This window comes from Elephantulus edwardii, unplaced genomic scaffold (assembly GCF_000299155.1).
Source record: "Elephantulus edwardii isolate Elephantulus edwardi_28Jun2011 unplaced genomic scaffold, EleEdw1.0 scaffold00077, whole genome shotgun sequence".
Classification (NCBI taxonomy): domain Eukaryota; kingdom Metazoa; phylum Chordata; class Mammalia; order Macroscelidea; family Macroscelididae; genus Elephantulus; species Elephantulus edwardii.
Genome location: NW_006399827.1, coordinates 14,351,957 through 14,363,249, shown reverse-complemented (window position 1 = coordinate 14,363,249; position 11,293 = coordinate 14,351,957). Strand labels below are relative to the sequence as shown.

Genomic DNA, 11,293 nt, shown 5'->3' with positions numbered 1-11,293 from the left:
AAAAAAAAATAAAAGAGGAACTGCTTATAATTCATACATTTTCACAGTCTATATACAGCTTGGAACACATAGCACAACCTCTTATTCTCCACAATCTCATAAAAAAAGAAACTTGCTTCAGAATTCCGAGCCATTAAAAACTAGATCAAACACCTTTAGCCTGTAATAAAAGTCTTGACATTGACTAAATCTTTCAAAGTATACCACTTGCTGAGTGACTATCTCGGTTTTTTCATCTGTAAAATTAAAATTATAACAGTACTGACCTCTTAAGGTAGGTACCCATGAGGATTAAACAAGTTAATGTTTCGAAGTACTTTTTAAACAGTATGTGAAAACATAATATGTAGTACATAAGTGTTAAACAAAAAAAGTGATTATAAATGTTATTTCATTCCTAATCATTCAAGATGTTGACAAACTGGCTCTTTAATGCTTTCTGTAATTTTAAAAAATGTATTGTTCTTTATTTGTTGTTGTTGTTGTTATTATTGATTGCCATTGAGTCGTTATTTATTTAAGATGTACAAAAAGGTATTAAAAAAATTTAATGAACACTCATAGATCCCCTTCCCCCAGTTTAAGAAATAAAGCATTTTCAATGTAGTTGAAATTGTGGAGTACCTGTCTTATCCCATCTCATCCTCCGCCCTGCTCCTACCTACCTGGCTGATGAATTTTATGTTTACCAGGGTTCCCCCCTCCCTTTCAATGTTATGCTACTCATGGAGATATTTCATTTCTTTTCACTGTAAGTAGTATATGAAAAGACCTCTGGTGACCTAATGGGTAGAGCGTTGCACTGCCAACCTGAAGATAGGTGATTCAAACACATCAGCTGCTCCATGGGAGAAAGATGGATATCTCTACCATGCAAATTACATATGGCCTCTGAAAACCCACTGGAGGGTCAGCTATGAGTCAGTTTCAATTTGACAGCATTTAATAACATCAACAGTGTATAACAACCGCTAAAACATAACTCTATTTATCCATTTTTTCTGATGATAGATGTTCTGGTTGTTGCAAAAATTTGCTATTTTACTCATATAATTCTGTAATTCTTTCCACTTTCAGATATTATGGTTCTATACAAGGTGAGAAAAAAGATAAAAAACCTACCACAAGCAGAGTTGGGTTTGTTTTACCTTCAGGTGAGTTTGTGATATAAATAAACAAAAACTTGAAATGTGGCATCCATTTACAGGGATCATAACAGACTTAAATACCCTAAAGTAGCAAAGGGACCCTGGTGGCACAGACGGTTCAGCACTCAGTTGCTGAGTGAAAGATGTAAACTCACCCCATTACTCAGCAGGAGAAAGGCCTGGAAGTCTTTTTCTGTAAGGAGCAAAGCCAAGAAAACCCTCTGGGGCAGTTCCATTTGGCCACATGGGGTGGGGATGAGTGGAAATCTACTCAACTGCACCTAAAGCAACTGCAAAGAAGCAAAAACAAGCAGAATTCAAACAAATGTTTGATATGTGAACTATGGACACTATTTGAATACTGACATTTAATTACTCATAAATGATGTTTCTGCAGCCATTATAAATGAAATATCTTTTTCAACAAAAGTCGCACAAAAATGTGAGAATGAAAGAGTGGGAACAATAACCAAGCAAGCAATTTTAAATGGGAACCTCGTGAAGGAGAGCACCGAGGCACACGGCACGATACAGTAAGTACTATCACTTAGACTGAGAAATAATAACAAGCATACCAAATGGGATTGTTGGAGTTGTTTCCAACTGAAGAACCCATGAATTTATTTTCTCCCTTTAAATGTTTCTAAATATAAAATGAGAGCATACAGTAACTTCTGTTTAGACAAAGTCTTACTATATCGACATGTCAGTGATCCCACCAGTTTCTTGGGTTTTGGTGGGGTTTTGCTTGTTTCTAAGGAAAAGTGAATCTATTTTTTTATTATTTTCCTCTAAATTTTTTTTTTATTAACAAAAAACAGAACAACCCAAACTCAGAATCATGTGGCACTGGGTCCAGGGTGGGATACAGGCAGGTAAGGTGGAAGACATGGTTACTAGACAATGGCTTTGGAGGCTGGAGCCTGCTCAGGCACCCAGAATTACAGGCAGGGCAGGGCCGGCCATCTCTGTTCCCTTCCTCGATAGCTCCTCTTGCTGTGCCACCACCAGTTCCCCTCCATGTATGCCAGCCTCTGCCAACAGCTCCAACAGTGGTGGCAATGGCCACAAGGATAACAAGGAGCAGGTTCTCATAAGGTTTTAATACAGTCTTCACTCACTATCCAAATCCCATCACACCCTGTTTCACAGAATCTATCACAGACTTTAAGTGGTATATACCTGTATTGTGAATTTTAATCTGACATGAAAATCTATTCTCTAATCAATATTATTATATAATCTTTATAAACAGAAAAGTCATATGAAAGAGTACTCAATCCTTAAGTCACCATTTTGTCCTTAAAAAGTACAACTAAAACATGAGAATGCCATAGAAATTAGTTCATGATTTTTAAGTAAATAAACTTTAAACTCTATAAACTATAAATTATATAGCTTTCTTGGTTCCTTTTCATAAATATAGCATACAAGATATATATATTTATATTTTTTTTTTAAAAAATACATCTATACCGTTTTATCTAGAAAGGCTTCTTTTATCATTTCAGGACAGAGAAAGTTGATGAAGTTATAAAAGAATGGGAAGGTTCCTTCTTTAAAGATAATCCTCCATTGAGGAAAAAGTCTGTTTCTCTGCGATTTGATCTCCACTTAGCAGCCACTGATGAGGGGTGTTTACAGACTAAGCAGGATAATTTACCAGATATAGAAGTCAGACTGGTTATGAGAAGATCATGCAGTATCCCCTCTATCAAACCTCCATCAGCAGCTAATTAACGTGAAGACAGTATTTGACATGTTTTGAAAATGTCCATAGGATGGACCTAGGTGAGCCATGCTGGCCCCTTCCATCCCTAAATATGCTAGTGAGAACTTATATGGAAGGTTATGATCAATGTAGTATTCTCTTTAGGAATAAAAATTTAAAAAGCAAGAGACAAAGTTCCTTTGAACCTAATTGTGGATTTATTTCAAGGGGAGAAGAGACTTAAAAAGAAAATTAGGAATTCAGTATTGGTTCCTATTTTATTTATTCTCTAAATATTTTTCCTTGAAATTTTACCAGAGAGTTTAAAAATAAATTGATTTACTTAAATCTTTGTAATTTCTCTCAATGGCTGAATATTCTAAAGAGAAAAGCAAGTTTGTTTGCATATGAGTTCTTCATTGTTCTTCCTTGACTGGCTAAACCTTAAAAAAAAGGGGTTTCTCTACTCTTTAAACAAGATAGTTTCTGAGACAATCATTTGTACATGTAGAAGAATGACTCTTCCAAATGAATTTTTTTTTCCCTTGAGCAGTTCTGAGCAAGCTATAGAACATATCCCAAGACTAATTTGTTAAGTTCACCTACATCTGTAAGGTTTTTGTAATTATTACCTTTCTGATTTACAGAAAGGTAGTTTAGTCAAAAAGGCTTAAAAGCGGTATCCCTCATTGCACCCCACTGCCACCTCCCCAGAATGTGAACAGCTACACCAACAAAGTATGAAAAAGCAAGTTGAAGAGGTTGTTGTTATTATATTAGTTGAACAGAAAGTTACCAAAACTCTCACTATTCCAATTTTTCCACACATAAAGTTACTGGTGATTCATTTAAATGCTTACAGACTAAGCAGGATTATCTAACAGATAGGAATGTCAGGCTTACTATGAGAAAATTGTGCAGTATCCCCTCTATTAAACACCCCTCAGCAGCTAACTAACTCAAAGACAGTATTAACTCAAAGGCTATGAACCTTGCTCAGACACTATATGAATACTGAAATCTATCTTTCCCTCATTTACATGAACTAGGATAACAGTATTGCTATCTAAGCTGAGAGTAGCTGCAGGATTTATGTTTTTAAATTATTTAAATTGTAATAATATGGATAGAAAATATATTTGTGAATAAATGAAGTATTGTTGCAAAGTTTTTAAAACAACCTAATTTGTTTAATGCAACTATATTTATTTTATGACCTTCAAGAATAAATTTAAAACATTTAAATTTATAGGCTATACATTTTTTTTCTAAGCAGAAATGATGGTCGAGTATGTAACTCACCATTCTTTTTTGCAGCAAAAGAATCATCTAAGGGCTACAGCTGTGTCAGTATTTTAGTAGATGCTTTACAATATCTCTCTCTCCATTTCTATTTTTTATTTCACCAGCAGGGAAAAAGTATGTTTTAATCAGAAGAAAATTATGTTAAATAATTTTTGGCATAAGACAGGGATATAAAATTTGTTTTCAATTATTCTGATTCTTTGAGTTAGGTTTATTCTATTTAGAGAAAGGGGATGATTTTATCAGTGATACAAAAGCATGTTAAATGTTTATTCTTGCATAAGTATCTGATCTACTGTGCATCCTATACATACAAGTGCTTTTGCTCCATAAAATGCTACTCATTCTATTAAAGCTTAAAAAATGCAAATCATGTAGGCTGTTGTACTAAAGTTACTGTACCAAGAAACAGCAATCATAATATAGCAATCTACCTAATGAAATTTACATGCAGTGTTAAGAATTTAGTGTTGGGCATCATGAATGTAACTACTTGTTATAGTAATTCCACTATGAAGCTATTATGTGTGCAACATGTACATTCTCAAATACCTGGATTTATAATAAAATTTTATTTGTTTCAGGGGCCTTTTAAATTGGGGTATGACTTTACCAAAGTAAATGATACCACTACAATAAAAAAAAAAAGAAACATGAACTTTACTGCTTTTGAGTTTAAGGCACAGTCCTTTTGAATGAGCGATATCAGTGCATGGCTAAGCAAGAGGACAAACTGGTTCAACACTGGGAAAAGCGGGTTCTTTGCTGGGTTTTACATTTATTTTTCAGAAGAGAAGCTAAGAATAGTATCTTTAAGATTATATTCTAGTAAAAAAGAAAATAAATCATATAATCCTGGGGAAACAGAATAACAGTAACAACTCTTTGCAAAGAGTCTGCTCTGCTCTAGACATTTTTCAGCTCTCCCTCAATACTGCAGAGTCTGAACCAACTCCTTAAAGACCCTCTATCAAACTTGAGGCTGTAAATGGCACCAATGGAGATTGCCCACCTTTCTCCTATGGAGCTGCTGGTGGGTTCAAACTGCCAGCAAGGCGCCACCTTTGAGTTTGCAGTGCAACTCCCTGCGGACTAGACCTTCAGACTTCCTAACTGCTCAGCAGACTCCTCCATAATCTCACTCCTTAGGACAATTCTACAAAATGCACAATTTTCATCCTCCTTTTTTAAAAGTATTTTTTTCCTTTCATACAATAATTTGTCTCCATTATGTTTAATTCATGTACACTGCTTTTTATACACCTTTAATGATATTATTTCATACAATCATTCATATACATTGTATCATATATAGTTAATTACAATTGATCTATGCCTATTACTACCCTGTTTTTCAAGTCTCCATTTAACCTTTTCTACTCCTTCATCCCATCCACGTTTTTTATAAATGAATAATAATTACTATTTACCAGCCTCTCTGAAATATTTTAAATACATGCTCCCACAAAAAAGCACAGAAATGAGGAATTAATTCCAAATACAAATATTGCTGGATTCTAGCACTGTCAGTAAATCAACCATTGCAACTGGAAGGGAATCACCTTAAATACCCTGAGTCTCAATTTCCACACTTTCAGTCACCTCAAAATATGTTTCATCAATCCTAAACTCTACAGCTCAAGTGGGAATCTCCTTTGGAAATAGGATTTTCTTTGCTAACCAGGCCATTCCTCTTTTGATATATAAAAAGCAGGTTAGACACATGAAATCAAGGACCAATGGGAAAGAGATATTAATCACCATATTATCATGAACTGAAAATGACAAAGATCTTCCCCTCCCAGAACACAAAAACTAGAACCAGTGGTTTTTAGCCTCCTAAACTGTGAGAAAGTAAGTTCTTCATTAAGCCACCCACTTATGCTATTTCTGTTATAACAGCACTAAGAAATTCAGGCCAAAGGAGATGTGATGCTTAATGACTACCCTGCTTTCCTCAAGAGTTGTTTCAAGTAAAATATATATATATATATATATATATATATATACATATATTTTTTTTTCATAAAGCACTAATCAAAGAAAAAGGAGCTCAGGTGACCTAATGGTAAGAAGCTGCATTGCAATCCCAGTGGTTCTTGGTTTGAACCAACCAGCTGGTCCACAAGGATGGACAATCTCCTCCTGTGTGATTTCCTGAAAACGTGCTAGAGGGTCAACTATTGAGTTGATTCTGACTATAAGGGCACACAACAGCAACAATCAAGTAAACAGCACTATGTGAATGACCAACAGATAACAAAAATGTGAATGAACAGTGTTGCTGGGAAGGAATAATTTACTAGGATAGTTAGAGCTGACTACGTGAGGGCAAGTTCAAAACACAGCAATTAAAGGTAATACTTTTAATTCTTCAGTTGCTATCAAAAGTTTCTATTTTTCCTACTTAAGTTATCCAATTGTAATTGTTCTTCTATGAAGACTTTAAAGTACAAAAATGCTCTCAAATTAAAAATCTTTAAATTAACCTGAACATGGATTATGGTACATGGCCCAAAATTACACTTCAGTTAGATTATATGCCTTTATGTATTTAATTAAATTATCAGTACATAAATCAAAGGAAAGTCTGTGCAAGGGGCAAAATCTGGCTCTTTGTTTACAAGCTCAGCATTTAAAATACATTGTGTGAAATAAGTTATATTATTAGTACAAGCTACTCCCAGTGTTCCCCACAGTTACCTCACTGACGTCTAGTTGAAACCAATTCACAGCTGACTTGACAGTAGGTTTTCGGGAGGCTATAAATCAAATGGGAGGAGATTGCCTACTGAACAGTTGGTGCATCTGAACTGCCAGAGAAGCATCATCTTTGGGTTAACAGCACAACTTCTACCAAGTATGTCATCAAACAACTCAACTGTAGACTCATCGCATCTCATTGCTGTCGAGGTGGAACTCACTCATACCTAGCTGATCCTCCAGTTTTCAGAGGTAATAAATTGTATGGGAGGAGATTCTCCATCTTGCTCCAGGAAAATTCTAGACTGTTCCGGTGGTGTCCAGTCGCGTAGACATAGTGATCCTGTGAACAAAGGCAAAGTTTTCCTGTAAATATTCTAGGTTTTGCTGACCTTACCTTCTATCACCATGCAACTCTGCTATTTAGCCAAAAACAATACATCAAGAAATAGGAGTGGCTGTATAAATAAAAGTTTATTAACCAAAACCAGGAGGCATTAGGCCCCCTGCCCTAGTTCCCTCAGTAAAGTCTGTGAATAACAGACCTACATTGCAGATTCTCTAGGAATGTTTCAAATATTTTCATCTTTCTGGAGGCAAAGCAGGTTATAAAATAAACCACATTTTATTAAATTTGATAAATAAATCTCTCTGAAAGCTGCTGGACTTCAATATTTTATTACTCTTTCTAGCGACAGAATGAAAATACTCATAATTCCTTCTGCTCTCGAAGAAATACCTGAGAAAACTAGGCTGTTTCACCATTTTGCCTGTAACCAGACTTCTTTCTTTTTTCTTGTTGTGTACAATCAAATCAGATCCAACTGGCACAGGAGGAGATACCCCTCCTTCTCCAGCTGTGCCTTAGGGATTGCAGTGCAGCTTCTTACCACTAGGCCACCAGAGTTCCTTTGTAACCAGAATTTTATGGGCTCTTTGGAAAAACTATGTCCTCTGTATTTTAAGACAAGGGAAAATCCACTTAAAAAACATCATAACATATTTCAGACCAATTGCTCAATAGTTGGGGCAAAAATCTCTCTTCAGTCATAGATCTCTTTGAAAATCTGAAATTACCAACACTCTATCCATAAACATATATCTAGAAATAGTGCACAATTTTAAAGAGCTCATAGACCTCCTGGAGCATATCACCATGGACTCTGAGGTGTCCCGGGCTCAGATTATCCATGCCCTCCCCCATTTTCTTTTTCTTCTTCTCTACCTGTCACAGCATTTTTATTATTCCTAATTCTGTCTCACCAGCTCCTTTCTATGATGTGTGGAAAGAAATCAAAGACCAGACTTGAATTTCACTTTAATTATCTATTAGTTTTTACTTTCCTGCCTTAAGGGGAAAATAACCCAAAGAAAGTACAGGTAAGGCAAGAGAAGAAAGTAGGACAAATCTTGTGGCCAAAAAGGAAAATAAATTACCTTGGCATAAACTCAAGTTTACCTGTAGCCCGAGTGAGGGCTTCCAACAACTTTTATTCACAATGTTACATCCCAGACTTGCCAGGAATAATTACAATTCCAAAAGTTTGCCCTATGGTCTCTATAAACCTCTTCATAAGGATACAAGATACTGTGTCCTGACTTTTATTACAAAAAAAATTTGTGTGAAGAATCTATATGCTGGATATTTCACTCTTCAGTCTTACTGTACCAATGGGCTCAAATATGTTTGAGATTAAGATGACAAAAGACTAAGAGTTTGCCTCCTTCTAGAGATGCTCCATTCTCTACTGGCACATTCAAGATGACCAGAGGGCAGCCTGTCACTCTAAATGTCAACATTAGTATCATCTAGTTGTTAACAAAGTAATTACAAGTTAGGAATCTCCCCTGGTCTTTCTTCCTCTACTGTGACCCACAACATCAGCCCATGGAAGGGTCTCCTCACTCTACATGGTAAACTTACTTACTCATCATCATGACTTAATAGGAAAAGCCCAAGACTAGGTCAGGAGCCTGCTTCAATGTACATTATGCACCTAATAATGAGTCAAACAGTATTGTACTAGGAATAATATAAAGATGATCAATATAGAAGATTGATTCCTTGGTTTCAAGGCCTTCATAACGCACTAATGTTGAAAAAGGCAACTCAACACAATGTACAGATACCACAAAAATGGATGGGTATGGAATTACAATATTATAAAAAATATCATTGCATAAATAATTTCTTTCATAGTGACTAGTATAAAACTAGTTCCTGTAGTCTTGGGTTACTGCTGATGTCAGATGGATTCTGACTGAAAGCAAAGAATACCAGAAGAATGGCTATCCATGTTTTATTGACTATGCAAAAGAATTTGACTGTGTTGATCATAACAAATTATGGCTAGCACTGAGAAGAATGCAAATCCCAGAACACTTAATCATGCTCATGAGAAATCTATTCCTAGACCAAGAAGTCATTGTCTGAGTGAACATGAAAACACTGCGTGGTTTAAAATCAGGAATGGTGTGAGTCAGGGTTGTATCCTTCTCCATACTCTTTCAATTCCTAAAGCTAAACTCTATGAAGAGGATTGCAGCATCAGAATCTAAGAAAGACTCATCAACAATCTGCATTATACTACACAACCGTGCATGCTGAAAGTGAAGAGGACCTGAAATGCCTGCTGTAGAAGATCAAAGACTACAGCCGTCAACAGGGATTACATCTCAACATCAAGAAAACAAAGGTTCTTACCACAGGGCCAATAGGCAACATCATGCTAGATGGAGATCGGATTGAAACTGTTAACGAGTTCATCTTACTCGAATCCACAATCAATATTTTTGGTACTAGCAGTCAGATCATTGCTTTGGACAAGTCTACTTTCAGGAACCTCTCCAAAACTACTGAAGAGCAATGATTTCAGTTTGAAGACTAAAGTGTGCTGAATTTAGTCCTTTCAGTCATTTGTTATGCATATCAGAGCTGGACAATGAATAAGGATGACAGAAGAATTACTGACACCTATGGATCGTGGTGAAGAATACCGAATATTCCATGGATTGCCAAAACAACGAAAGAATGCAACCAGAGTGCTCCTTGCAGGCAAGGATGGAGAAGCTTTGTCTCTCATACTCTGGATATGTTGCTAGGAATTCCTTAAAAAGGAATCTCATGTTTGGGAAGGTGGAGGGTCAATAAAAGAAGAGGAAAACCCCTCCCCAACGAGATTGGCAAGGTACAGCAATGGGCTCAAGTGTATCTGAGATGATGAGGATGGCACAGGATTCAAGTCTGTTGTTCATAGGTTCATAGCAATGAGTCATACTTTACTTGACAGAACCTAACAACAGTAGTTCTTCTAAGATGGAGGTTAACAATGTTCCAAATGTCCAAACTATTGTGCCATCCCATCATCTGACATCATTATTCCTACTCTTTTCAAACTCCTGTCTATGTCTTTATGTTCTGTAACTTGCCAGAAAGTCTCAGAGTCAAAAAAATACTACATGCAATTATGGATGACGTGGGCCAATGTACATGGTCACAGAGACTGCTGAACAATAAGCGAGGATCCTGAAGTCAGAGGCTATCTGAGCAACTTGATCAGGTCAGATGAAGCATCCCAAGCAAACAATTGTTTAGCTTCCCAGGACCATTCTTTTATATAGGATCTCAGTGGTACAAATAATACCCCCAGAAGAATTAAGGGTGGCACCTTGGGTCATAACTTCCAGTAGAGTGGGGTTTGTACCCTACCCTAAACCTATGTCCTTGTTGTTATGTGCCATCAAGTTGCCTGCAATTTATACCCTGCTCTATCCTGTGCCAATCTTATTGTCGCTGACACACCTACCCCCATTACCTCAGTCACTGAATCCATCTCATTAAGGGTCTTCCTCTTTTGTGCTGTCCCTCCACCAAAGACTAGTCCTGCCTTGCAACATTTATAAAGTATATCAGACAAAGCTCAGACTCCTTATCTCCAAGGAGCAACCAGGTCTCACATCCTCTAGGATGAACTTGTAGCAGGTTCCTAGCAGTCCATGGTATATTCAATACTCTTCTCCAGCACCACAGCTCAAAGGCAGCAATTTTCCTTCTATCATCCCTAGTCTTGTCCAGCTCTCTGATGCCTAGCAAGTAATTGCAAAGACTATGTCCTGGATCAGGCATACCTTAGTCTCCAGACTATCATTACTCTTCAGTAGTTTGGAGAGGTCTCTGACAGCAGACCTTCCCAATGCAATTGGTCTTTTCATTTCCTGGCTGCTGGTACCAAGAGTGTTGATTGTGGATATCTTCTTAATATAATAAATAATTCTTCCTCCAATTAGGTCTTAAGCATAGACAAAGAAGCAAGAATCAGAAATGGAAGGCGATGGATGGAGGGCCTCTATTAATTCAGTATACCACAATCACTGAAGTACAGAGAAAAGATTCTTAGGGAGAAAGTCGAAAAGGGCATGACAAAGA

At 36.6% G+C, this 11,293-nt stretch overlaps 1 protein-coding gene across 1 annotated transcript in view; it reads left to right on the top strand.

Annotated features, from left to right (window-relative positions):
* The window catches only part of KRT222 (keratin 222), a 14,550-nt gene extending 11,526 nt beyond the window's left edge, over positions 1 to 3,024 (top strand). Inside the window, exons 4-6 of the mRNA XM_006889426.1 lie at positions 1,078 to 1,154; positions 1,546 to 1,681; positions 2,660 to 3,024. Coding sequence (XP_006889488.1) covers positions 1,078 to 1,154; positions 1,546 to 1,681; positions 2,660 to 2,888 — 442 coding nt within the window. The 3' untranslated portion in view covers positions 2,889 to 3,024. The remainder of the gene's footprint in view (positions 1 to 1,077; positions 1,155 to 1,545; positions 1,682 to 2,659) is intronic.
* Positions 3,025 to 11,293: the final 8,269 nt, after the last annotated feature.